Consider the following 27,637-nt stretch of genomic DNA (forward strand, 5'->3'; position numbering starts at 1 on the left):
CACTCTGCCGCTCTCTCCATCCCTCGCATACTCTGCCGCTCTCCTTCGCTGTGGTACACTGCCGCTCTCTCCAGCACTCTCGTACACTCTGCCGCTCTCTCCAGCACTCTCATACACTCTGCCACTCTCTCCATCTCTCGCGTACACTCTGCCACTCTCTCCATCAGCACTCTCGTACAATCTGCCACTGTCTCCAGCGTTCTCGTACACTCTGCCACTCTCTCCAGCGCTCTCGTACACTCTGCCACTCTCCTTCGCTGTGGTACACTCTGCTGCTCTCTCCATCAGCACTCTCGTACATTCTGCCACTGTCTCCAGCGTTCTCGTACACTCTGCCACTCTCTCCAGCTCTCTCATACACTCTGCCGCTCTCTCCATCAGCACTCTCGTACACTCTGCCACTCTCTCCAGCGCTCTCGTACACTCTGCCACTCTCTCCAGCGCTCTCGTACACTCTGCCGCTCTCTCCATCAGCACTCTCGTACACTCTGCCGCTCTCTCCAGCGTTCTTGTACACTCTGCCACTGTCTCCAGCGTTCTCGTACACTCTGCCACTCTCTCCAGCGCTCTCGTACACTCTGCTGTTCTCTCCACCATCCCTCTCGTACTTTCTGCTGCTGTCTCCAGCGCTCTCTCCATCCCTCGCGTACACTCTGCCACTCTCTCCAGCGCTCTCATGCGCTCTCCTACACTCTGCCACTTTCCTGTCTGCCAGTTCTTCTCACTTTTTACCTTCTTCACTGCTCTCCTTTTTCTTTCACTTCTTCTTTCTTTCTTCTTTCTCTTCTCTCTTCCTTTCACCATTTACCCTTTTTACTTACTTTTCTGCCTTAATCTTCCTCTTTTCTTTCTTACCTCTCTTCTTCCTTTCTCTCTCGTTCCTCTTTTTATTTTTCTTCTATTCTTACCTTTTCTTTCTTTTCTTCTTCCACTTTTTCTTCCTTTTCTTACCTCATATGTCTCTTCTCTTCTCCCCTCCTCTCTTTTTCTATTTTCTTCTCACATCTTTCTTATCTTTCTCTTCCACTCCATCTCCTTTCTTTCTCTCCTTTCTTCCTTCCTCCTCTACTTTTCTTTTCTTATTTCATCTTTTTCTCTTTTTAGTTCTTCTTTCTCTATCACACCGCCTTCTCTTTTCCTTTCTTCTTCCTTATCGTGTGCTCTTCCTTTCTTTTTTCTTGTCTTCCTTCCTCTCTTATCTTTCTATTGTTCTTCCTCTAGTAACATTTACTTTCTTTATCTTATCCCTTAAGGTACCGTACGTCACACTGAGCGACGCTGCAGCGATATAGACAACGATGCCGATCGCTGCAGCGTCGCTGTGTGGTCGCTGGAGAGCTGTCACACAGACAGCTCTCCAGCGACCAACGATGCCGAAGTCCCCGGGTAACCAGGGTAAACATCAGGTTGCTAAGCGCAAAGCCGCGCTTAGTAACCCGATGTTTACCCTGGTTACCATCGTAAAAGTAAAAAAAACAAACACTACATACTTACATTCCGGTGTCTGTCACGTCCCCCGGTGTCAGCTTCCCGCACTGTCAGCGCCGGCCGTAAAGCAGAGCACAGCGGTGACGTCACCGCTGTGTTTTACGGCCGGCGCTCACAGTCAGTGCGGGAAGCTGACGGCGGGGGACGTGACAGACACCGGAATGTGAGTATGTACTGTTTTTTTTTTACTTTTACAATGGTAACCAGGGTAAATATCGGGTTACTAAGCGCGGCCCTGCACTTAGTAACCCAATATTTACCCTGGTTACCAGTGAACACATCGCTGGATCGGCGTCACACACGCCGATCCAGCGATGACAGCGGGTGATCAGCGACCAAAAAAAGGTCCTGATCATTCCCCAACGACCAACGATCTCCCAGCAGGGGCCTGATCGTTGGTCGCTGTCACACAGAACGATTTCGTTAACGATATCGTTGCTACATCACAAAAAGCAACAATATCGTTAAAGAAATCGTTATGTGTGACGGTACCTTTAGTCTTTCTCTCGTTTCTTTTTTTCTCTGCCATCTTTCTCTTCTCCAATCCTCTACTCTTTTCTTCTTCCTTCTTTTTTTTTTTTCTTTCTGTTTTGTTGACATTCTTTTCCCTTCTCCTTCTGTCCTTATTTTCTCCCTTCTTCTTTTCTCCCGTCTTTTTCCCTTCTCTTCACCCTTTTTCTCCTAGGTTCCTCTTCTCTTCTCTTTTCTTTTATTCTTTCTTGTTAATCTTCCTCTTTTCTGTATCCCATCCTTGTCTTTTCTCTCTGGCTTCTTTTCTTTCTTCCACATTCCTTTTCCCCTTCCTCATTCTGTTTTCTATTCTTGTTCCTCTTCCTTTCTCTTCTTTCTTCCATCTCTGCTGTTTTCCCCTCCCCTTATTCCTTCTTTCTTGTTCATCTTTCTCTATTCCTTCTATTTTTCCTCTTCTTTCTCTTTTTACTTTCCTCCATTTTTACTCTATTCGCTCTTTTTTTTCCTTTCTTCCCTTTTCATTTTGCTTTCTTCTCTCTCGTCGTTTTCTTTTCCCAATCTTCTCTGTTTTTTCTCTTTTTACTCTTCTTTATCCTCTTGTCTTCTATTTCTTCCTTCTCTTCTTTCTCTTTTCCCTGTTGCTTTTCTTCCTCTTTTCTCAGTTCTCGCCTTTCTTTATTCTCTTCTCTTCTATCTCATTTTCCTCTCTTTTCTCTATCCCTTCTTTTCCTCTTTTTTCACTTCTTCCTCTTTTCTTTCTTCTTACTTTCTTTTGTCTCCTTTCCTTCTTCCTGTATTCTTTTCTTCCTCTCTTCTTTCGCTTTCTTCTCTTCTTTTTCCCTTCTCTCTTTGTCCACTCTGTTCTCTCTTCCTTCCTTCTCTTCTTTTGTTCATCTTTTCTCTTATTCCTCTTTTTGTTCCATTGTTGCTCTTCTTGCTCTTCCTTCTTTTCTTGCTCTCGTCTCTCTTCATTCTTTCGTCCTGTTTCCTCTCTTCGCTCACTTCCTTCTATTCATTTTCTCACCTCTGCTTCCTCTTCTCTCACTTCTCCCTCTCTTTTCCCTTCATTCTCTTCTTCTTCTCTTCCTTGTCTTCGTCCTCTCTTCTCACTTTTCCTTGTCTCCTTCCTCTCGTCTGTCTCTTTTCCTTCTCTGCCTTTTCTCTTCTTTCGCTTCCTTCTATTTTTCCCTTATCTTTGTCCACTCTGTTCTCTCTTCCTTCCTTCTCTTTTATCTTCTCTTTTTCCTCTTTTTGTTCTATTATTCCTCTTTTCTTGCTCTCTTCTCTCTTCATTCTTTCGTCCTGTTTCCACTCTTCGCTCTCTTTCTTCTATTCATTTTCTCACCTCTACTTCCTTTTCTCTCTCTTCCTTCTCTTATTGCTATATCCTCCCTCCGTTCTTTCTTCCTCTGCTCACTTCTCCCTCTTTTCCCTTCCTTCTCTTCTTCTCTTCCTTGTCTTCATCATCTCTTTTCACTTTTCCTTGTCTTCTTCCTCTCTGCTGTCTCTTTTCCTTCCCTGCCTCTCTTCTTTCTTTTCGTCCCCTCTTTTCTCCCTTCTTTCTCTTTCTTTTTGCTCTTTTCTCTCTTCTTTCTTTTCGTCCTCTCTTTTCTCTCTTCTCTTTTTCCTCTCCTTCTTCCGCTCTTCTCTCTTCAGTCTTTCTCCATTTCTCGTTTGCTGCTTATGTTTCATGGTGTTACTTGCGGTATTTCTTTTCTGTTTTGGTTTTAGTACAATTATGAGACACAATATTTTTATTCAATCCGCTCTTGAATAAAATATTGTTTGTAATGCCTCCTCCTTTCCACCCGTTCCTCCTTCTTTTTCTTTTGTGTTCTTTTTCTTTGTGTTGTTTTTCTGCCTCTCTGGTGGATTTTCACAGATCCAAACAAGAAAACTAAGGGCAAGTATAATCCAGCAATAGATCTTCCTGCCCCCCACAACCCACCACCCACCCACCCGCCTGCCTGCCCGTCACCCTGCCCGTGATGCCTACTACCACCTCACAGAACCTGTCACTCCTCCTCCTGTCTGTACCCTCCTGTCAGTCCCCCGGACCTCCCTGTGGGATGAAGTGGGACCCTCGTGCATCTCCTCCTCCTGCATCCGTCCTCCTCATGTTACTGCCTTCTCTGATCCCCCTCAGTGATAATTAGTCTCATGTGGCGCCATATATATATATATTCCTGGCAATATATATGTAGGGGATGTGTGTGCACATGACGACGGCTGGTTCTAGGCCCAATTTTGCCATCATGATTAAGGGGTTAAATCAGGCAAGTAATGGTCAGTCCCTCTTGCTCCTTACTCTTCTCTGACCTCCTCTGTCTCCAGATGTCTCCGTCCCTTTTCTTTTCTTGTTCCCCCATCGCCCTCCTGTCTGTCGCCCTCCTGTCTCCTCGTGTGTTCCCACCTGTTTCCTCACCGGGTGTCTCCGTCCGCCTCACCCCTCATCTGCCTTGCTGCCTCTCCTTGTGTGGCCACTTGCGATGGAGTTGTGGCCATCATCTAGTTCTCATGAATGGGTAGTGTTGGTGGCTCCCGTCCACACCCGTCTCCCCCGTCCCTCTCCTTCCACCTTCTCTATCTCCGCACAAGCTGGGAGGGGGCCGTGCTGAGTCGTGGTAGGCCATACCAGGGACCATATTGAATGATGGGGGGGTGTGGGGTTCCTCCACCGATCGGTGGTAGAAGAAGAGCTTGTTGGAGCCAGCACGGACCCCTGCAGCTTCTGCCCGATCCCCGGTGGTCCTGTATTGGCGATGCTGATGAAACAATGGTAGTGTCCTGTAACCTGACTCCGACCCCCACTCCTGCCATCGCTTGCCCTTCCCCCACCTTGACCTCTATTAGAAGGTAACAGTCCAATCAGTTGCGTGTTTCCGGCCACCCCACAGCTGTGCACCCCAGTGCATTGTGGGTGGTAAATTTATGGCAACGTCAAATCAGAAGCAAAGAAAAGAACATTCTGTGCAAAAATGAATCCAATATTTACATCATCGACCATGATGAATCCCAGCTATTGATCCAAACCACGAGCAGCGATGCCCGCTACCGACAAGTACATGGTTGTGCCGCCCCGGTCCCCCACAATGCACTGTGCCTCCTGTCTGGGTGGCGCGTATGCTTGGACTGACTTGCTGGGTATCTCGGTGTGGCTTTGTAGGTGCCTGAACACAGTATTTCCGTGCTCCCCGAATGGTCCAGTGAACTTAGCACCCAAGTACTTCATGCATGTCTAAGGGGGGAGAGGCCACCTATCAGCGTAGTCACAAGCGGGCCACACGTGTACGTACACACACCGCAGCACACCGACACCGCAACACACACTGCTGAGACGCCACGGACGCCGTCTACAGGTAAGTTACCTTCATTCCTCGCCAAAGTGAAACCCTGACCAGCGACCCATCACAAACTCAAAAAAAGTAGTGACCCCCATTACAGCTTATATGTAGAAAGAGACTGTATAATGAGGGAGTCATAATATCTGTGCATTACTCCAGAGCTGCACTCACTATTCTGCTGGTGCAATCACTGTGTAAATACATTACATTACTGATCCTGAGTTACCTCCTGTATTATACTCCAGAGCTGCACTCACTATTCTGCTGGTGCAGTTACTGTGTACATACATTACATTACTGATCCTGAGTTACATCCTGTATTATACTCCAGAGCTGCACTCACTATTCTGCTGGTGCAGTCACTGTGTACATACATTACATTACTGATCCTGAGTTACATCCTGTATTATACCCCAGAGCTGCACTCACTATTCTGCTGGTGCAGTCACTGTGTACATACATTACATTGCTGATCCTGAGTTACATCCTGTATTATACCCCAGAGCTGCACTCACTATTCTGCTGGTGCAGTCACTGTACATACATTACATTACTGATCCTGAGTTACATCCTGTATTATACTCCAGAGCTGCACTCACTATTCTGCTGGTGTACTCACTGTGTACATACATTACTGATCCTGAGTTACATCCTGTATTATACTCCAGAGCTGCACTCACTATTCTGCTGGTGCAGTCACTGTGTACATACATTACATTACTGATCCTGAGTTACATCCTGTATTATACTCCAGAGCTGCACTCACTATTCTGCTGGTGCAGTCACTGTGTACATACATTACATTACTGATCCTGAGTTACCTCCTGTATTATACTCCAGAGCTGCACTCACTATTCTGCTGGTGCAGTCACTGTGTACATACATTACATTACTGATCCTGAGTTACATCCTGTATTATACCCCAGAGCTGCACTCACTATTCTGCTGGTGCAGTCACTGTGTACATACATTACATTGCTGATCCTGAGTTACATCCTGTATTATACCCCAGAGCTGCACTCACTATTCTGCTGGTGCAGTCACTGTACATACATTACATTACTGATCCTGAGTTACATCCTGTATTATACTCCAGAGCTGCACTCACTATTCTGCTGGTGTAGTCACTGTGTACATACATTACTGATCCTGAGTTACATCCTGTATTATACTCCAGAGCTGCACTCACTATTCTGCTGGTGCAGTCACTGTGTACATACATTACATTACTGATCCTGAGTTACATCCTGTATTATACTCCAGAGCTGCACTCACTATTCTGCTGGTGCAGTCACTGTGTTCATACATTACATTACTGATCCTGAGTTACATCCTGTATTATACCCCAGAGCTGCACTCACTATTCTGCTGGTGCAGTCACTGTGTACATACATTACATTACTGATCCTGAGTTACATCCTGTATTATACCCCAGAGCTGCACTCACTATTCTGCTGGTGCAGTCACTGTGTACATACATTACATTACTGATCCTGAGTTACATCCTGTATTATACTCCAGAGCTGCACTCACTATTCTGCTGGTGCAGTCACTGTACATACATTACATTACTGATCCTGAGTTACCTCCTGTATTATACTCCAGAGCTGCACTCACTATTCTGCTGGTGCAGTCACTGTGTACATACATTACATTACTGATCCTGAGTTACATCCTGTATTATACCCCAGAGCTGCACTCACTATTCTGCTGGTGCAGTCACTGTGTACATACATTACATTGCTGATCCTGAGTTACATCCTGTATTATACCCCAGAGCTGCACTCACTATTCTGCTGGTGCAGTCACTGTACATACATTACATTACTGATCCTGAGTTACATCCTGTATTATACTCCAGAGCTGCACTCACTATTCTGCTGGTGTAGTCACTGTGTACATACATTACTGATCCTGAGTTACATCCTGTATTATACTCCAGAGCTGCACTCACTATTCTGCTGGTGCAGTCACTGTGTACATACATTACATTACTGATCCTGAGTTACATCCTGTATTATACTCCAGAGCTGCACTCACTATTCTGCTGGTGCAGTCACTGTGTTCATACATTACATTACTGATCCTGAGTTACATCCTGTATTATACCCCAGAGCTGCACTCACTATTCTGCTGGTGCAGTCACTGTGTACATACATTACATTACTGATCCTGAGTTACATCCTGTAGATCTTTTATTATAAAAATGAAAAACATAACAATAATAATAGCAGAAAACATAACAAAAATATTAGCCAGAAAATAAACAGTATACTGAACACTGGTCCAGCCGCTCATTCTCTCCTCTCACACATATTATACAGTATATACAGAATAACTACTTTGACCTTCTGGTCCAGTCACCAAATAAAATAAACAATGGCAAACAAAAACTATATACATGAACTTTTTTTTTTTTTTTTTAAATAAAATAACTACAAATATATACAATACTAAGCTATCCTTCATTCCCAACCCCCCGCACTGACCTGAGAGCTGGTCCTGTGTCTCATGCCTCAGTCCAGGTCCAACGTCCATAGGCCAGATCAGGCAGTGCCAGTTTTCCTCCAAACAACCCAGTGTCCTATAGTCCCACAAGATAATCCCACCTCCCCCCTTTTCCCACCACCCAACCTAACACCTACACCCAATTCTATATCCCTATATACAATATATACATTATATACAGCAGCACACACCACAATAATTACAAATCACGAAGCCCAAGTTCGGCGCCTGCAGCCCTACATCACTGTATAATGATCAAACAAAACAAAAATCTACAGTGTCAGCATCAGCCCACCACCAGGAAAGGAGATGACCAGACTAGGGTACACTAAAAGAAAAGCCCCTCCAGAGGAGAGCGGCCCTCCATGCGCCCAGTCTCCCATACTCCAGAGAGCGCACCTTCACCAGGTCACCCAGTATGGTCCTAAACACATCTTCCACTGGGAGGATTTTTCGTTGCGTCGATACTAAGCACCGTGCGTTCCACGTGTGATACCTAACCACTGCGCTAACTAGAAATAAGGTGCAGCGGTCCCGACCACCAAGGTCTCCGAATGCTCCATAGGCCCATTCCGCATAGGAGAGACCGGCCAGCCGAGACCAGCCAATGAAGGCGCCCACCCTGTTGTACACCTCTGTGTTGAAGGGACAATGAAGCAGGAAGTGGTCCATGCTTTCCAGCAAGGTACCACAATGCTCCCGAGGACAATTCCTGTCCTCAGGGCTCCTACACTTCAGATTGTCCCTCACACACAGTTTCCCATGGAAGCAGCGCCAAGCCAAGTCCCAAAACTTCGAGGGGATCCTGATAGAATTCAAAAGATGCAGACCCACCCCAAGATCCCGACTTGGGCAGTCCCTGAGCGCCAGAGGCCTCTGGAAATGGGTCAACAGAACCCTATTGTCAAGGAGTTTCCTTGGCAGAGTCCTGATCTCCCACATTCCCAGACCCCACCGACGAATTACCTTCAGAACCAAGGTACCGTAAGTCGGAAGATGTCCATGCGGTGTGCGAAGATCCTTCACTTGCCCTCCTGTCTCCCATTCCTGGAAGAAAGGCTGAAACCATCCCCTACAGGAGAATACCCACGGAGGAGCCCTCTCTTTCCAGAGGTTTGCGATATTGATCTTAATGAAGGTATCCACAAGGAATACCACAGGGTTGACCATACCCAACCCTCCTAGTCTCCTCGTACGGTAAGTAACCTCCCTCTTGACCAGGTTCAGTCTATTCCCCCATAACAGTTGGAAGAACAAACTGTAGACCCGAGTCCAGAGAGATTCCGGCAAGATGCATACACTGCCCAGATAAATCAGTAAAGGGAGCAGGTAAGTTTTGATCAGGTTTACCCTTTCCCTTAGGGTCAAAGACCAACCCTTCCATTGGTTCACCTTCTGAGTGGCGACCTCTAGCCTGCTGTCCCAATTTTGTTTGGGGTAATCCCCCTGGCCAAATTCGATGCCAAGGACTTTTGCAGAGACTTTGGGTCCTGGAAGGGTGTCCGGGAGATCAAAACTAGGATCTCCTCCTCCCAGCCAGAGACTCTCACACTTATCCCGGTTGATCTTGGACCCGGATGCCTCCGAGTAGCGATCTACCTCTGACATCAGCCACCCTGCCTCCTCATGAGAGGAAACAAACACAGTGACATCATCAGCATACGCCACCACCCTCAGAGTGGCTTCCGGTGCTGCCTGGTCCATCCCAATCCCGGCCAACGGTCCACGCTCCACCCTCCTAAGAAGAGGGTCAATCGCAAACACGTACAGCAGCGGGCTCAAGGGACAACCCTGGCGAACACCGGACCCAACCTCAAAAGAGCTGCCAATCCAACCATTCACAAGTGGGAAACTCTCTGCCCCACTGTACAAGGTCTTAAGCCAATCAACAAACCCCCCCGGCAGGCCATATCTCAGAAGGACGGACCAGAGGTACTCATGATTAACCCGATCAAACGCTTTTGCCTGGTCCAGTGACAGCATGTACCCCTTCCAGTGACCAGCCCTACCCTGCTCCACTGCCTCTCGGACACAGAGCACAGCACTAAATGTGCTGCGGCCTGGAACAGAGCAATGCTGGGCCCCCGAAAGGAGTCGGGGTGCAAATTTCACCAGCCGATTAAACAGCACCTTTGCCAGAACCTTCCTGTCTGCATTGAGAAGCGCTATGGGACGCCAGTTCTCAATGCAAGACGGGTCCTTACCCTTTGACAAGATGATCAGAGCAGACCTCCTCATTGACTTCGGCAGAGTGCCCGAGGAAAGACACTCATTGAATACCTCAGTCAAGAGGGGAACCAAAACGTCCTTAAAGGTCTTATAGAATTCAGATGTTAAGCCATCTGGACCAGGCGATTTTTTTGGGGGCAAGCCCTTCAATCGCCAACTGAACTTCCTCTTCCCTGATCATTTCTGTCAAAACGTCAAGAGAGGGGTCTACCCCTGGTTCGGGGACAGCTTCAGCCAGGAAAGCCGACATCTCATCCCAATCAAGATCACTCTTCCCCAAGAGGTGCGAGTAGAAGGATCTGACAACCTCCAGGATCCCTGATCTGGATCGCCTCAGGGACCCCGTAGTGTCGACCAGTCCTGTAACCACTTTACTATTCACTGACATCTTGCAGTTTCTGTAAGGGTCGGGCGAGCGGTACTTCCCGTAATCCCTCTCAAAAACCAAAGATGCGTGTCTATCGTACTGACACCTCATAAGCAAAGATTTCACTCTGGAGATCTCCTCGCGGCTACCTCCAGTTGAGACAAGATGCTCGAGTTTCCTCCTCAGACCCTGATACAGGCGGTACCTGCTCAGACTCCTGAGGCTCGAGAGCTGGCGGAAGAATCTCGCCACCCTTTCCTTGAACATCTCCCACCACTCTGACTTACTACTACAAAGATCCAGTAATGGTACCTGGCTCTGAAGAAAATCCTCAAAGGACTGTCTTATCTCCGCTTCTTCCAAGAGAGATGAATTGAGCCTCCAAAAGCCTCTTCCCATCCGGAGGGTCTCTGTAACATTCAGAGAAAACAAAATTAAACAGTGGTCGGAGAACTCCACCTCAACAACAGACACTGCTGAAGAGACAGCTTCCTCCTTTAAATAAAACCTATCTATTCTGGACCTACAGTTACCTCTATGATAGGTGAACCCCTCGTGGCCTGGGGTGTGCCGAATGTGGACATCCACCAGGCGAGCCTCACTAGCTATACTATTAAGGGCGACGCTATCATAAGTCAGCTTGTCTCTGGAACCTCCTCTATCTCGGGGCCTCGTGACAGCATTGAAGTCCCCTCCAAAGACAACCTGCCGACTTGTAAAAAGGTAGGGCTTGATCCTCATAAAGAGACACTTCCGGTCCCACTTAGATTGGGGACCATAGATGTTAATGAGCCGGAGCTCTTGTCCCTTCATGAGGACATCTAAGATCAGGCACCTCCCCATTTCTAACTCAATAACCCGTCGGCATTCCACCGGTGCGGTAAAAAGGACCGCCACTCCGCTATACGGCTCGGCCGCAAGAGACCAATAGGAGGGCCCGAGTCTCCACTCCCTCTTAGCTTTAAACACATCTGCCATGTTTGGCAGCCTGGTCTCTTGCAAGAAGAAAATGTCAGCTTCAACCCGGCTGAGAAAATCAAAAGCCGCAAATCTAGCTGTATTTGACTTTATGCTGGCGACATTAATGGACGCCAGCGTCAACGGAGTGGGTACCGCCATCATTGGTGATTGAGCTAGATGGCTTTCTTTTTCCCACTCCCCTTATCCTCTGCCTCAGAGGAGGAATCCTTCCCCCTCTTTAATGACAATGAAGTATCCATTCCCACGTGTTTTTTATTTTTTTGGTCCTCGTCTCCGGACTCTGGGCCAGTCCCTCCCTCCAAGGATCTTACATTCCCAGAAGGAGGAGACTCGGCGTCCCCTGTGAGCCCCGCCGAAGCCAGAACCTCACCCTCAGCTTCCTCCTCAGAGGAAGAGATGTTTTCAAGGGCTTGGAACCGGTTAGAAAGACCAACCAGAGGGGAGTTGGTTTTTCCTTCCTTAGGTACCTTGGTCAGAGCGGGAGAAGATGTTTTATCTCCCTTCTTTCTTTTCTTTTTGGTGCCGAGCTTACGCTTGTCCTCTAGCCACTGCCTATTATCCTCATCCATACTTTCATAATGGGAGGACTCTGAGGCACTGGCACTTTCCTCCCTGTGGATCCTCCTGACCTCCTCATCCAACTCATCATCCCTCGGGGCCTCAGCAGCAAGACTGGCATCCAGAACAGGGGCCGCCCCAGTAGTACGAGGCTCGCCCAGCTCCCTATCCTGTCTGCGCTTGTCTAGACGCCTTAGCTGGGCAGGCGTCTTTTTATTGCTTTTCTTCCTTGGCCCCTCAGCTCCCTCACCCCTGCTAGTCCCTTCCCCAGCAGAATCAGCCTCACGGCTTTCTCCCACCGGGGTCACGACTGCATTAGCGAAAGAGCGAGGACAACGGCTGAATGGGTGACCTAAGTCACCACACAGGTGACACCTAATCTCCACACAAGATGCAGCAAGATGGCCGATATCCCCACACAGTGCACACTTCTGCACAGTGCAGTTTGCGCTGAAGTGTGTGGGGTCGCCGCACTTGTGGCAGAGCTTCGGTTGCCCCTGGTAGAAGACCAGGATACGATCCCTACCCAGGAAGGCAGATGATGGTATGTGGGCAACCGTACCACCTGAACGCTTAAGTTTTACCATAAACGTCCAGGCCCCTGACCAGATACCAAACTCGTCACGGTTTTTCTTTGGCATTTCTACCACCTCTCCATACCGGCTAAGCCACGTCATGATGTCATAACAAGAAAGTGACTCGTTACAAGTCATCACGGTCACTTTCTTGACTTGGTTTTGGCGAGACACCACCTGAACGGCAAAGTCTCGCCAGCCGGGCTCATTTTTTGCCAACTGATAGTTCGACCAGAAGAGCTCCAGCCCCTCTGGCCGAACAAAGCTGACATCAAAATTAGGTGTGGAATAGGGATGTATCAAGACGTAGATGTCAATCACACTGAAGCCCATCCTCAGCAGGAGCTCCACAACTTTAGACCTTGGAGGACACGCATCATTGCCCCTCCACTGAAGACGGACCACATTCCTACGCACCCTACCCGGCCCGGCTGTTGGGAGGGACCACACTGTATCCCCCCCTCTTTGCTCTCGGAAGGCCCCGAGGCCATGCCTCTCTATCCAGAAGGATAGATCAACCTCTCGACCCTCTACCATTAGTGATCTTTCCCCCTTCTTTAGAGCCTCCAGGAGGCGCCGTTGCAACATGCCGTCCCCAGAGCCCGGAGATGAGGAGGATGCCCTATTTCCCCCGGAGGTGACAGCGGCATAACTCCTGACAGGCGCTGCCACCACCGGGGGGGCAACCGGACCAGTGACCACATCCACACCAACAGCATCACTATTACCCACCTCCATAACCCCCTCACCCTCTACCAAACCAGCAACCACACCACTAGACAAAGAGTTTTCCTCATACATACCCACCACCACATTCACTCCTGCTGGACCAGTGACAACAGGGGGTGACATTTTGACCTCCGCATCATCAGGCACAAGGGGCTGATTCTCCTCCACAGAACTGGAGGTGACCTCACCCCTGGTCTTACGTGTGCCCTCCGCATCATCAGATGATATTTTCCGCTGCTTTACTGTTACCAGGCGCCGCTGATCTTTCGCCACTGTGGGGCGCCGCTGATCCTTTATGTCAGCATCTTGTTGACCAGCAGCGCCAACACAGAACAGGACTTTGGGAGGAGGACCGGAACTCCCAGCCCCAGCAACCCCCTCACACTGCCGCCGCTCCTCAACTAAGTGATCAGCGGCAACAGCATTCAAGGGCACCGAGGCTACCGGAGCTGCCCCCGACACTGGGCCGCTCCCCCCTCCCACTGAGGAGCGCACCACAGCATCGTGGCCTGATCGTTTGCCCGCCGCCGGGCCGCCCTCACTGTCCAGCCTCTTGGCTGATGCACCTGCTGCTACATCCCCGCTACTACAAGCAGAGACGGAGCTCTGCGCCTCATTACCGTGCTCTGTAATCTCCCCGCGCCTTTGCACCGGATCCACAGCAGAACCCGGGCTGGGCTGGGCAACGGGGCTTATACAGCGAGCTGACCCTGCAGCCGACTCAGGGGGTACAGGGAGGGGGGCATATACATAGCTTACCGCTTCCTGCAGCTTAGGTTTGATCTTCTTTACCTTTTTCTTCTGGCCCCCAGGTGCCTCCTCTGGTAAATCATCACCAAGATGGAAGTTCTGAAGGCACACTGGGGACTCCAGCAGCTTGATCTCTGCCATTAGCGCCCCTCCCTGGCCGATGTCACTGTCCTCCCCAGAGCCAGCAGAACTGCGACGAGATGTCATTGTCGCCTGTCCAGCAGGGAGCTCGCTGCACGTGGCCTCTGAGTGACTAAGAGGGCTGCCAGGTGGAGCTTTCTGCTGGTCATCCTCCTCCTCATCATCATCATCCACCTGGCACTCAGGCTGCAGCCCCATCTGCCTTTGCTCTCTGTTATCAGCCATTTCCCTGAATCGATGTTCATTAATACGTTTTTCCTTAAACGGTCCACTTTTTTCTCTTATGAAAGCTTTTCTGACTTCAAGCTCATTGATGTCCACTTTCAGTCTCCTTACCTCCGCCTGGAGCTGATTCTTCCTCGGTTTGGAGGAACTTGCAGCTTTGTTGCTTGTGCAGCGCAGCTCCTCCCGGAGTCTCATCAGTCTCTTGCTAGCATCTTCATACTCACGGAGGTGGCTCATGACCCGGGAGGCATAGGTGGTCACAGACTCCTGGGGACCCTGCAGCGCCCAACCCTCCTCGGTGAGGTCGGCCTCACCTCCGTGAGCACTCAGCTTTCCTCCAGAAGGGCCGCCATCTTGCATACTAGCAGGCTTCTCCTCCATGGAAGCCTTGCGGCTTCTCTGGGTCTCTGCAGACCTGGGGGGAGTAGGAGCCACATTGCTGCGACTCCTGGTGGAGCGTCTCACCCCCGAATCCTCTGATGTGCAGGCTGGTTGCTGGTTCCTTCTGCCCCTCGCCAGCCTGGCCCGGGAAGCAGAAGCCTGGGACTTGGCTCCCTCACTCATCCCAGGAAACCCACTCCCTCCCTGGGTAAGAGAGAGAGCAGGTCCCCAGGTGGAGAGATGGTGGTTCTCTGGAGCTCAGGAGCACACTGCAGGTTCAGCAGCGACCGCACCCACAATTAGCACAATGAGCAGCAGCTGAGCAGAGCTGCACCCACTATCCTGCTGGTGCAGTCACTGTGTACATACATTACATTACTGATCCTGAGTTACATCCTGTATTATACTCCAGAGCTGCACTCACTATTCTGCTGGTTCAGTCACTGTACATACATTACATTACTGATCCTGAGTTACATCCTGTATTATACTCCAGAGCTGCACTCACTATTCTGCTGGTGCAGTCACTGTGTACATACATTACATTACTGATCCTGAGTTACATCCTGTATTATACTCCAGAGCTGCACTCACTATTCTGCTGGTGCAGTCACTGTGTACATACATTACATTACTGATCCTGAGTTACATCCTGTATTATACTCCAGATCTGCACTCACTATTCTGCTGGTGCAGTCACTGTGTACATACATTACATTACTGATCCTGAGTTACATCCTGTATTATACTCCAGAGCTGCACTCACTATTCTGCTGGTGCAGTCACTGTGTACATATTACTGATCCTTAGTCAGTTTGTCCCTCGCCCATTGTGAGTGCAGCTCTGGAGCACAGTGACTGCCTGAGTAGTTTTATTCTATATATAATCTGTAATCTGAGTCTCGTGTCTGTACGGTTCTGTGCTTTATCTCCTGCACTGCAGACATTAGTCCACTAGGAGGCGCTTGATTGTATGTAGCTATGGGCCCCTGAGGATTGAGACCAGCCGTATTCGGTGCCATCACTTTGGCTCCTGGATGGTGAGATGAGACCCTGGGCCAGACCTCTGTCTCCAGAAACTGATGTGACTGCTAACATGAGGAAAGGGAAATGACCTGAGGGAAGGAGGAGAAGCGGGGCACGGGCGTAGTATGGGGCCCCGTCCTGACAGTGATGAGACCTGAGGGAAGGAGGAGAAGCGGGGTACGGGCGTAGTATGGGGCCCTGTCCTGACAGTGATGAGACCTGAGGGAAGGAGGAGAAGCGGGGCGCGGGCGTAGTATGGGGCCCCTTCCTAACAGTGATGAGACCTGAGGGAAGGAGGAGAAGCGGGGCACGGGCGTAGTATGGGTCCCCGTCCTGACAGTGATGAGACCTGAGGGAAGGAGGAGAAGCGGGGTACGGGCGTAGTATGGGTCCCCGTCCTGACAGTGATGAGACCTGAGGGAAGGAGGAGAAGCGGGGTGCGGGCGTAGTATGGGGCCCCGTCCTAACAGTGATGAGACCTGAGGGAAGGAGGAGAAGCGGGGTGCGGGCGTAGTATGGGGCCCTGTCCTGACAGTGATAAGACCTGAGGGAAGGAGGAGAAGCGGGGCGCGGGCGTAGTATGGGGCCCTGTCCTGACAGTGATAAGACCTGAGGGAAGGAGGAGAAGCGGGGTGCGGGCGTAGTATGGGGCTCCGTCCTGACAGTGATGAGACCTGAGGGAAGGAGGAGAAGCGGGGCGCGGGTGTAGTATGGGGCTCAGTCCTGACGTTGATGAGACCGGCGGGAAGGAGGAGAACTGGGGCGCGGGCGTAGTATGGGGCCCCGTCCTGACAGTGATGAGACCTGAGGGAAGGAGGAGAAGTGGGGCGCGGGTGTAGTATGGGGCCCCGTCCTGACGGTGATGAGACCTGAGGGAAGGAGGAGAAGCGGGGCGCGGGCGTAATATGGGGCTCCGTCCTGACAGTGATGAGACCTGAGTGAAGGAGGAGAAGCGGGGCGCGGGTGTAGTATGGGGCTCCGTCCTGACGTTGATGAGACCGGAGGGAAGGAGGAGAACTGGGGCGCGGGCGTAGTATGGGGCCCCGTCCTGACAGTGATGAGACCTGAGGGAAGGAGGAGAAGTGGGGCGCGGGTGTAGTATGGGGCCCCGTCCTGACGGTGATGAGACCGGAGGGAAGGAGGAGAACTGGGGCGCGGGCGTAGTATGGGGCCCCGTCCTGACAGTGATGAGACCTGAGGGAAGGAGGAGAAGTGGGGCGCGGGTGTAGTATGGGGCCCCGTCCTGACGGTGATGAGACCTGAGGGAAGGAGGAGAAGCAGGGCGCGGGTGTAGTATGGGGCTCCGTCCTGACGTTGATGAGACCTGAGGGAAGGAGGAGAAGCGGGGCGCGGGTGTAGTATGGGGCCTCGTCCTGACGGTGATGAGACCTGAGGGAAGGAGGAGAAGCGGGGCGCGGGTGTAGTATGGGGCTCCGTCCTGACGTTGATGAGACCGGAGGGAAGGAGGAGAAGCGGGGCGCGGGTGTAGTATGGGGCCTCGTCCTGATGGTGATGAGACCTGAGGGAAGGAGGAGAAGCGGGGCGCGGGTGTAGTATGGGGCCTCGTCCTGACGGTGATGAGACCTGAGGGAAGGAGGAGAAGCAGGGTGTGGTTTTAGTATGGGGTCCCTTTCTGACAGTGATGAGACTAGAGGGAAGGAGGAGAAGCGGGGCGCGGGTGTAGTATGGGGCCCCATCCGGACAGTGATGAGACCTGAGGGAAGAGAGGAGAAGCGGGGCGCGGGCGTAGTATGGGGCCCCGTCCGGACGGTGATGAGACCTGAGGGAAGGAGGAGAAGTGGGGCGCGGGCGTAGTATGGGTCCCCATTCGGATAGTGATGAGACCTGAGGGAAGAGAGTAGAAACGGGGCCCCATCCTGACAGTGATGAGGCCTGAGGGAAGGAGGAGAAGCGGGGCGCGGGCGTAGTATGGGGTCCCGTTCTGACAGTGATGAGGCCTGAGGGAAGGAGGAGAAGTGGGGCGCGGGCGTAGTATGGGGCCCCGTCCTGACAGTGATGAGGCCTGAGGGAAGGAGAAGTGGGGCGCAGGCGTAGTATGGGGCCCCGTCCTGACAGTCATGAGGCCTGAGGGAAGGAGAAGTGGGGCGCAGGCGTAGTATGGGGCCCTGTCCTGACAGTGATGAGACCTGAGGGAAGGAGGAGAAGCGGGGTACGGGCGTAGTATGGGTCCCCGTCCTGACAGTGATGAGGCCTGAGGGAAGGAGGAGAAGCGGGGCGCGGGCGTAGTATGGGGCCCCGTCCTAACAGTGATGAGACCTGAGGGAAGGAGGTCCGGACAGTGATGAGACCTGATGGAAGGAGGAGAAGCGGGGTGCAGGTGTAGTATGGGGCCCTGTCCTGCCAGTGATGAGACCTGAGGGAAGGAGGAGAAGTGGGGCGCTGGCGTAGTATGGGGCCCTGTCCTGACAGTGATAAGACCTGAGGGAAGGAGGAGAAGCGGGGCGCGGGCGTAGTATGGGGCTCCGTCCTGACGTTGATGAGACCGGAGGGAAGGAGGAGAAGTGGGGCGCGGGCGTAGTATGGGGCCCCGTCCTGACAGTGATGAGACCTGAGGGAAGGAGGAGAAGCGGGGCGCGGGTGTAGTATGGGGCCTCGTCCTGACGGTGATGAGACCTGAGGGAAGGAGGAGAAGCGGGGCGCGGGTGTAGTATGGGGCCTCGTCCTGACGGTGATGAGACCTGAGGGAAGGAGGAGAAGCGGGGCGCGGGTGTAGTATGGGGCCTCGTCCTGACGGTGATGATATCTGAGGGAAGGAGAAGCGGGGCGCGGGCGTAGTATGGGGCCCTGTCCTGCCAGTGATGAGACCTGAGGGAAGGAGGAGAAGCGGGGTGCGGGCGTAGTATGGGGCCCTGTCCTGCCAGTGATGAGACCTGAGGGAAGGAGGAGAAGCGGGGCGCGGGTGTAGTATGGGGCCTCGTCCTGACGGTGATGAGATCTGAGGGAAGGAGAAGCGGGGCGCGGGCGTAGTATGGGGCCCTGTCCTGCCAGTGATGAGACCTGAGGGAAGGAGGAGAAGCGGGGTGCGGGCGTAGTATGGGGCCCTGTCCTGCCAGTGATGAGACCTGAGGGAAGGAGGAGAAGCGGAGCGCGGGTGTAGTATGGGGCTCCGTCCTGACGTTGATGAGACCGGAGGGAAGGAGGAGAAGCAGGCCGCGGGCGTAGTATGGGGCCCCGTCCTGACAGTGATGAGACCGGAGGGAAGGAGGAGAAGTGGGGCGCGGGTGTAGTATGGGGCCCCATCCGGACAGTGATGAGACCTGAGGGAAGAGAGGAGAAGCGGGGCGCGGGCGTAGTATGGGGCCCCGTCCGGACGGTGATGAGACCTGAGGGAAGGAGGAGAAGTGGGGCGCGGGCGTAGTATGGGGCCCCGTCCTGACAGTGACGAGACCTGAGGGAAGGAGGAGAAGCGGGGCGCTGGCGTAGTATGGGGCCCCGTCCTAACAGTGATGAGACTAGAGGGAAGGAGGAGAAGCGGGGCGCGGGTGTAGTATGGGGCCCCGTCCTGACAGTGATGAGACCTGAGGGAAGAGAGGAGAAGCGGGGCGCGGGCGTAGTATGGGGCCCCGTCCGGACGGTGATGAGACCTGAGGGAAGGAGGAGAAGTGGGGCGCGGGCGTAGTATGGGTCCCCATTCGGATAGTGATGAGACCTGAGGGAAGAGAGTAGAAACGGGGCCCCATCCTGACAGTGATGAGGCCTGAGGGAAGGAGGAGAAGCGGGGCGCGGGCGTAGTATGGGGTCCCGTTCTGACAGTGATGAGGCCTGAGGGAAGGAGGAGAAGTGGGGCGCGGGCGTAGTATGGGGCCCCGTCCTGACAGTGATGAGGCCTGAGGGAAGGAGGAGAAGTGGGGCGCGGGCGTAGTATGGGGCCCCGTCCTGACAGTGATGAGACCTGAGGGAAGGAGGAGAAGCGGGGCGCGGGTGTAGTATGGGGCCTCGTCCTGACGGTGATGAGACCTGAGGGAAGGAGGAGAAGCGGGGCGCGGGTGTAGTATGGGGCCTCGTCCTGACGGTGATGAGACCTGAGGGAAGGAGGAGAAGCGGGGCGCGGGTGTAGTATGGGGCCTCGTCCTGACGGTGATGAGACCTGAGGGAAGGAGAAGCGGGGCGCGGGCGTAGTATGGGGCCCTGTCCTGCCAGTGATGAGACCTGAGGGAAGGAGGAGAAGCGGGGCGCGGGTGTAGTATGGGGCCCGTCTTGACGTTGATGAGACCGGAGGGAAGGAGGAGAAGCAGGCCGCGGGCGTAGTATGGGGCCCCGTCCTGACAGTGATGAGACCTGAGGGAAGGAGGAGAGGAGAAGTGGGGCGCGGGTGTAGTATGGGGCCCAGTCCTGACAGTGATAAGACCTGAGGGAAGGAGGAGAAGCGGGGCGCGGGTGTAGTATGGGGCTCCGTCCTGACGTTGATGAGACCGGAGGGAAGGAGGAGAAGTGGGGCGCGGGCGTAGTATGGGGCCCCGTCCTGACAGTGATGAGACCTGAGGGAAGGAGGAGAAGCGGGGCGCGGGCGTAGTATGGGGCCTCGTCCTGACGGTGATGAGACCTGAGGGAAGGAGGAGAAGCGGGGCGCGGGTGTAGTATGGGGCCTCGTCCTGACGGTGATGAGACCTGAGGGAAGGAGGAGAGGAGAAGTGGGGCGCGGGTGTAGTATGGGGCCCAGTCCTGACAGTGATAAGACCTGAGGGAAGGAGGAGAAGCGGGGCGCGGGTGTAGTATGGGGCTCCGTCCTGACGTTGATGAGACCGGAGGGAAGGAGGAGAAGTGGGGCGCGGGCGTAGTATGGGGCCCCGTCCTGACAGTGATGAGACCTGAGGGAAGGAGGAGAAGCGGGGCGCGGGCGTAGTATGGGGCCTCGTCCTGACGGTGATGAGACCTGAGGGAAGGAGGAGAAGCGGGGCGCGGGTGTAGTATGGGGCCTCGTCCTGACGGTGATGAGACCTGAGGGAAGGAGGAGAAGCAGGGTGTGGTTTTAGTATGGGGTCCCGTTCTGACAGTGACGAGACGTGAGATAAGGAGGAGAAGCGGGGCGCTGGCGTAGTATGGGGCCCCGTCCTGACAGTGATGAGACTAGAGGGAAGGAGGAGAAGTGGGGTTTGGGTGTAGTATGGGGCCCCATCCGGACAGTGATGAGACCTGAGGGAAGAGAGGAGAAGCGGGGTTTGGGTGTAGTATGGGTCCCCATTCGGATTGTGATGAGACCTGAGGGAAGAGAGTAGAAACGGGGCCCCATCCTGACAGTGATGAGACTAGAGGGAAGGAGGAGAAGTGGGGTTTGGGTGTAGTATGGGGCCCCATCCGGACAGTGATGAGACCTGAGGGAAGAGAGGAGAAACGGGGCCCCATCCTGACAGTGATGAGGCCTGAGGGAAGGAGGAGAAGCGGTGCGCGGGCGTAGTATGGGGCCCCATCCTGACAGTGATGAGGCCTGAGGGAAGGAGGAGAAGTGGGGCGCAGGCGTAGTATGGGGTCCCGTCCTGACAGTGATGAGGCCTGAGGGAAGGAGGAGAAGTGGGGCGCAGGCGTAGTATGGGGTCCCATCCGGACAGTGATGAGACCTGAGGGAAGAGAGGAGAAGCGGGGTTTGGGCGTAGTATGGGTCCCCATCCTGACAGTGATGAGGCCTGAGGGAAGGAGGAGAAGTGGGGCGCGGGCGTAGTATGGGGCCCCGTCCTGACAGTGATGAGGCCTGAGGGAAGGAGGAGAAGTGGGGCGCGGGCGTAGTATGGGGCCCCGTCCTGACAGTGATGAGGCCTGAGGGAAGGAGGAGAAGTGGGGCGCAGGCGTAGTATGGGGTCCCGTTCTGACAGTGATGAGGCCTGAGGGAAGGAGAAGTGGGGCGCGGGCCTAGTATGGGGCCCTGTCCGGACAGTGATGAGACGATAGGACCCAATCCTGCCGCTTTGTGCTCTGGGTAATGGCCAGGAGTGTTGCAGAACGCCGTCTGTAGTGTTCCCTCACGCTGTCGTTCCGCTGTGTGACTCTGGACCATTGGACTGGGTCTTCCTCACCGTCGGGGTCTGCAGCTTTCCCAGTAGATGAGTTCATTTTCAGGGCTGGTGGCTTTTTGACTGGTCAGGATTAGACAAACATGGCCGCCTTCGTCCAGTAGCGCCACCGCTGGTTGTGTCCAGTATCGCAGCCTCGGTCAATGGGGCTGAGCTGTGGCCTTGTTTTTGGCAGACAGCAGCCATGGTTTTCTACGAGGCCAAAGCCCAGGTGAGAGATAGTCTGACTCCGTCCTCCCAGGGGCAGTGCTCTGGACTCTCCGGCTCCACCACAAGTCCCAGCATGCCTCGGCCGCAGAGCCCCAGGTCGCTGCCTCCTCAGCACTTGGGTGATTCTTCCTCCTTCTCTTCTCTCCTCCTCATTGACTTCCATCGTTCACCTGAAGGTTGTGGCCGGATCCCGCTCGTCCATCCATCCATGCCGAGCAGATCCACAGCGCGAGGGGCCCCTACATGCTGCCATTGCAGGAGCAGCCCCCACACAGGGTGCGGCCCCCTATGTGGACAGGAAGGGTCTCTCCTCTCACTTGCTGGATAATTCTTTTTATCTGTTACAGATTTTGAGTCTCTGATGCCGAACACCTTTGAGTCTGAAGGTCGCGTGTTCTTGGCCCCAAGGTAACGTCACCTTCACAGTAGATTTTCCGGACCCTCTTTGTGGCTTCCATCCTCCCAGCTACATTATCCCTCAAAATGCAAATAAGGGACGTAGAGCCCCTCCCCCTGGACTCTGCATAAGCCAATCAGTAGAGAATAGATGGATCACATGACTCATTAGGGGGTGGGGCTAGCCCTTTAGCTTTCTGTTATAAGGAGCCGCCCCGGTGTTTCTCATCCCTCCTTGTCTTGGTTCCTTCTCCCCTCTCTCCTCCATGTCGTCGTCTCCTCACTCGCAGGCAGTACTGCCAGGACCTGGAGCAGTCCGAAAACAACACCGAGTTCTTGCTGAACTTCATCTCACTCATGGAGAAAGTGACGCCGGACTCCAAGCAGTGTGAGTGGTATGAAGGATGGATGATGGTGGATGTTGGTGGTGGATTGTGGTCAGTGAAAGCCTTGGATGATGATGGTTGTGGTGGATGGTGATGATGGTGGTGGATAATGATTGTGACTGTAGTGGTGGATGATGATGGTGGTGGATAATGACTGTAGTGGTGGATGATGATGGTGTATGATGATGGTGGATAATGACTGTAGTGGTGGATGATGATGGTGTGGTGCTGGATGATGATGATGGTGGTGATGACGACATTGTTTTTGTGTTCCGCAGGTGACAGCTTCCTCCTGCATAACCTGATCCTGGATACGGGCATCACACGGGATCTGGCTGACCGAGTCTGGAAGGATAAGGACCTTCTCACGTAAGGAGACTCTGACTTTGGCTGCCAGACAGTCGCTACTTCACAGAAATACCTGAAGACTGACAGCAGCCGGCCATGAATAGAGATCGTCAGCAGGATCTTGAGGGATGGGTGACCGTCACCAGGAAAACAATAAGTAATGAGCAGAAAATGCGTCAATAAAATGTGACCTCCGGGGCCTGGCGTGAGCTACCTACCGAGTGTAGTCTATGTGTACGCCCCGTGTTGCATCCACCATGACCATAGACAGCCCTGACGTCTCATCAGAGACTGCCTACAGCTGTGATGGGTGCTGAGACCTCCGGTGACTGTCGTGGTGTAGATGACGCCTTCTCCCTGTAGGTCTATCTTCTTTTCATCCACTTCTTCCTCCTCACAGGTACGGGCTCCTCGCCGTCTTTTCTTCTACAGATGGAGGCATCACCCGTGTCTTCCCCAACAAGTGAGTGCTCCGCCTAGAACATTTCTGGAAATGGCGCATTCTAAAGACAGCATGAATGTTACATGTTTCCTCTTCTCTACTATCTTTCATGTTTTATCTACCGCCTGTCTCACGGCCTCTCCGCTCTGTCCGCCTCGCATCCTCTCCTCTCTGTCCGCCTCTCGTCCTCTCCTCTGTCCGCCTTGCATCCTCTCCCCTCTGTCCGCCTTTCATCCTCTCCCCTCTGTCCGCCTTGCATCCTCTCCCCTCTGTCCGCCTCTCGTCCTCTCCTGTGTCCGCCTTGCGTCCTCTCCCCTCTGTCCGCCTCGCATCTTCTCCGCTCTGTCCGCCTCACTTCCTCTCCGCTCTGTCCGCCTCATATCCTCTCCGCTCTGTCCGCCTCATATCCTCTCCGCTCTGTCCGCCTCATATCCTCTCCGCTCTGTCCGCCTCGCGTCCTCTCCTCTGTCCGCCTCGCGTCCTCTCCGCTCTGTCCGCCTCACGTCCTCTCCTGTCTGTCCGCCTCGAGTCCTCTCCGCTCTGTCCGCCTCGCTTCCTCTCCGCTCTGTCTGCCTCGCGTCTTCTCTGCTCTCTCCGCCTCGCGTCCTCTCCGCTCTGTCCGCCTCGCGTCCTCTCCGCTCTGTCCGCCTCGCGTCCTCTCCGCTCTGTCCGCCTCGCGTCCTCTCCGCTCTGTCCGCCTCGCGTCCTCTCCGCTCTGTCCGCCTCGCGTCCTCTCCGCTCTGTCCGCCTCGCGTCCTCTCCGCTCTGTCCGCCTCGCGTCCTCTCCGCTCTGTCCGCCTCGCGTCCTCTCCGCTCTGTCCGCCTCGCGTCCTCTCCGCTCTGTCCGCCTCGCGTCCTCTCCGTTCTGTCCGCCTCGCGTCCTCTCCGTTCTGTCCGCCTCGCGTCCTCTCCGCTCTGTCCGCCTCGCGTCCTCTCCGCTCTGTCCGCCTCGCGTCCTCTCCGCTCTGTCCGCCTCGCGTCCTCTCCTGTCTCTCTGCCTCGCGTCCTCTCCGCTCTCTCCGCCTCGCGTACTCTCCGCTCTGTCCACCTCGCGTCCTCTCTGCTCTGTCCGCCTCACTTCCTCTCCGCTCTGTCCACCTCGCATCCTCTCTGCTCTGTCCGCCTCACTTCCTCTCCGCTCTGTCCGCCTCGCGTCCTTTTCACGTCTTGTGTCTTCAGGGCTGCAGATGACTGGATGGAGGACATGGAGCCTCATAATGCCACATTTTACAGAAGAAGTCTTGACAACAAGGGCTATATATTCCGCGCACCTTATAGAGAACGTGAGTTCTGATCATTAACTGTGGTGAGAAATGCTGGAGACGAGGGGGAGCGTGGGAATTGGGAGGAGGAGGAGCGTGGGGATTCCGGGAGGGGAGGAGCGTGGGGATTGTGGGAGGAGCGTGGGGACCATTGAAGGGGAGCATGAGCGTTGGGATCGTAGGAGGAGCGTGGGTATTGTGGGTTTCGCGGGAGGGTAGGAGGAGCGTGGGGACCGCGGGACGGGAGGAGGAGTGTGGGGATTGCAGGAGGGGAGGAGGAGTGGGGGAGCGTGGAGATCGCTGGAAGAGAGAGGTAGGTGATGAGGAGTGCTGGAGGCGAGGATAAGCGCGGGAGGCAAGGAGGAGAGTGAGATGTCTGGGTGGCGAGGGAGAGCGTGGGGACATAAGTGCTGGATGAGTTTCCGGGACAGGTGCTGACTCTTTGAGGAAAACCTGAGATGAGGATGAAGGAGAACAAGTCCTAATTCCTGATCCTCTGTTGTCTCGTCAGCCGGTTACCGACCATCAGATCTGGAGAATAACACGGTGGGGATACTGGTGAGCACAGCTGTGGACCTTGAGATCGACGGCAGAAAACTCAAACCTGCAGGTAATTTTCCGTGGCTGGGACTGTGGGGGGCGCTACAAGCAGCTGGAACACGAGGGACGACTGTACGCTGGAGATTTGTCACCTCCTTCCTCACGGTATGACCTTCACGTCGTCTTCATCATCTTCATTATTCTCCATTTTTTCTCTAGTTGTTGGGGTAAAGTTGGATCTTGAGGCGTGGGTGGAAAAGTTCAAAATCCTGGCCAGTAACCATTCTGAAGCAAATCCTCAAGGACCCCGCAAGGTGAGCGGCCCCTGGAACCCACAGGTCCTGACTAGTTCAGCTACGTCCCTCTGGCCTCGCATTGTCCTGTAGACTGAAGCGTCTTCTCCTCTTGTCTTCAGCAATGTAGTCCCTCCAGCAGCTGCGAGATGGACTGTGACATCAACAGTGAGGTATGTGCCCCCCGCCCAGCACCTGAGACCCCAGTACACCCAATACCACAGATATCTAAGAGCGCAGCCCTCATCCGGAGGAGCGGTCCTCTATGTCACATGTCAGACGTGCATCTTCTCTGCAGGATTTACTCTGCGTCCTCATCGATGATGGTGGGTTTCTCGTCATGTCCAATCAGCAAGACCACTGGTCACAGGTAAGGTGTGAGAGCGAAGACCACCGCCATGGAACGCTGGGGGGGTGTGAGCTGCAGAATAGTGAGTGCAGCTCTGGAGTATAATACAGGATGTAACTCAGGATCAGTAATGTAATGTATGTACACAGTGACTGCACCAGCAGAATAGTGAGTGTAGCTCTGGAGTATAATACAGGAGGTAACTCAGGATCAGTAATGTAATGTATGTACACAGTGACTGCACCAGCAGAATAGTGAGTGCAGCTCTGGGGTATAACACAGGAGGTAACTCAGGATCAGTAATGTAATGTATGTACACAGTGACTGCACCAGCAGAATAGTGAGTGTAGCTCTGGAGTATAATACAGGAGGTAACTCAGGATCAGTAATGTAATGTATGTACACAGTGACTGCACCAGCAGAATAGTGAGTGCAGCTCTGGGGTATAACACAGGAGGTAACTCAGGATCAGTAATGTAATGTATGTACACAGTGACAGCACCAGCAGAATAGTGAATGCAGCTCTGGGGTATAATTACAGGATGTAACTCAGGATCAGTAATGTAATGTATATACACAGTGACTGCACCAGCAGAATAGTGAGTGCAGCTCTGGGGTATAATACAGGATGTAACTCAGGATCAGTAATGTAATGTATGTACACAGTGACTGCACCAGCAGAATAGTGAGTGCAGCTCTGGGGTATAACACAGGAGGTAACTCAGGATCAGTAATGTAATGTATGTACACAGTGACTGCACCAGCAGAATAGTGAGTGCAGCTCCGGAGTATAATACAGGAGGTAACTCAGGATCAGTAATGTAATGTATATACACAGTGACTGCACCAGCAGAATAGTGAGTGCAGCTCTGGGGTATAATATGGGATGTAACTCAGAATCAGTAATGTAATGTATGTACACAGTGACTGCACCAGCAGAATAGTGAGTGCAGCTCTGGAGTATAATACAGGATGTAACTCAGGATCAGTAATGTAATGTATGTACACAGTGACTGCACCAGCAGAATAGTGAGTGCAGCTCTGGGGTATAACACAGGAGGTAACTCAGGATCAGTAATGTAATGTATGTACACAGTGACCGCACCAGCAGAATAGTGAATGCAGCTCTGGGGTATAATTACAGGATGTAACTCAGGATCAGTAATGTAATGTATATACACAGTGACTGCACCAGCAGAATAGTGAGTGCAGCTCTGGGGTATAATACAGGATGTAACTCAGGATCAGTAATGTAATGTATGTACACAGTGACTGCACCAGCAGAATAGTGAGTGCAGCTCTGGGGTATAACACAGGAGGTAACTCAGGATCAGTAATGTAATGTATGTACACAGTGACTGCACCAGCAGAATAGTGAGTGCAGCTCCGGAGTATAATACAGGAGGTAACTCAGGATCAGTAATGTAATGTACAGTGGGGCAAAAAAGTATTTAGTCAGTCAGCAATAGTGCAAGTTCCACCACTTAAAAAGATTAGAGGCGTCTGTAATTTACATCATAGGTAGACCTCAACTATGGGAGGCAAACTGAGAAAAAAAAATCCAGAAAATCATATTGTCTGTTTTTTTAACATTTTTTTTGCATATTATGGTG

At 52.9% G+C, this 27,637-nt stretch overlaps 1 protein-coding gene across 6 annotated transcripts in view; it reads left to right on the top strand.

The window, feature by feature from the left end:
- Positions 1 to 27,637, top strand: part of CACNA2D2 (calcium voltage-gated channel auxiliary subunit alpha2delta 2) — a 215,488-nt gene that overhangs the window by 177,323 nt on the left and 10,528 nt on the right. For 4 of the 6 annotated variants that reach the window (XR_011314924.1, XR_011314925.1, XM_069736089.1 and 1 more), the window contains 10 exons: positions 3,842 to 3,862; positions 22,356 to 22,416; positions 22,695 to 22,792; positions 23,069 to 23,159; positions 23,539 to 23,601; positions 24,760 to 24,863; positions 25,354 to 25,452; positions 25,602 to 25,696; positions 25,798 to 25,848; positions 25,974 to 26,045. Coding sequence is in view for 4 of the 6 variants with exons in the window: in XM_069736089.1 (XP_069592190.1) it covers positions 3,842 to 3,862; positions 22,356 to 22,416; positions 22,695 to 22,792; positions 23,069 to 23,159; positions 23,539 to 23,601; positions 24,760 to 24,863; positions 25,354 to 25,452; positions 25,602 to 25,696; positions 25,798 to 25,848; positions 25,974 to 26,045 (755 nt within the window). In the remaining 2 variants the exon portion in view is untranslated. The remainder of the gene's footprint in view (positions 1 to 3,841; positions 3,863 to 22,355; positions 22,417 to 22,694; positions 22,793 to 23,068; positions 23,160 to 23,538; positions 23,602 to 24,759; positions 24,864 to 25,353; positions 25,453 to 25,601; positions 25,697 to 25,797; positions 25,849 to 25,973; positions 26,046 to 27,637) is intronic. The other 2 variants (XM_069736090.1, XM_069736092.1) reach the window with 1 other exon arrangement.

The sequence above is a fragment of the Ranitomeya imitator genome, chromosome 8, assembly GCF_032444005.1.
Source record: "Ranitomeya imitator isolate aRanImi1 chromosome 8, aRanImi1.pri, whole genome shotgun sequence".
In the NCBI taxonomy this organism is placed as follows: Eukaryota; Metazoa; Chordata; class Amphibia; order Anura; family Dendrobatidae; genus Ranitomeya; species Ranitomeya imitator.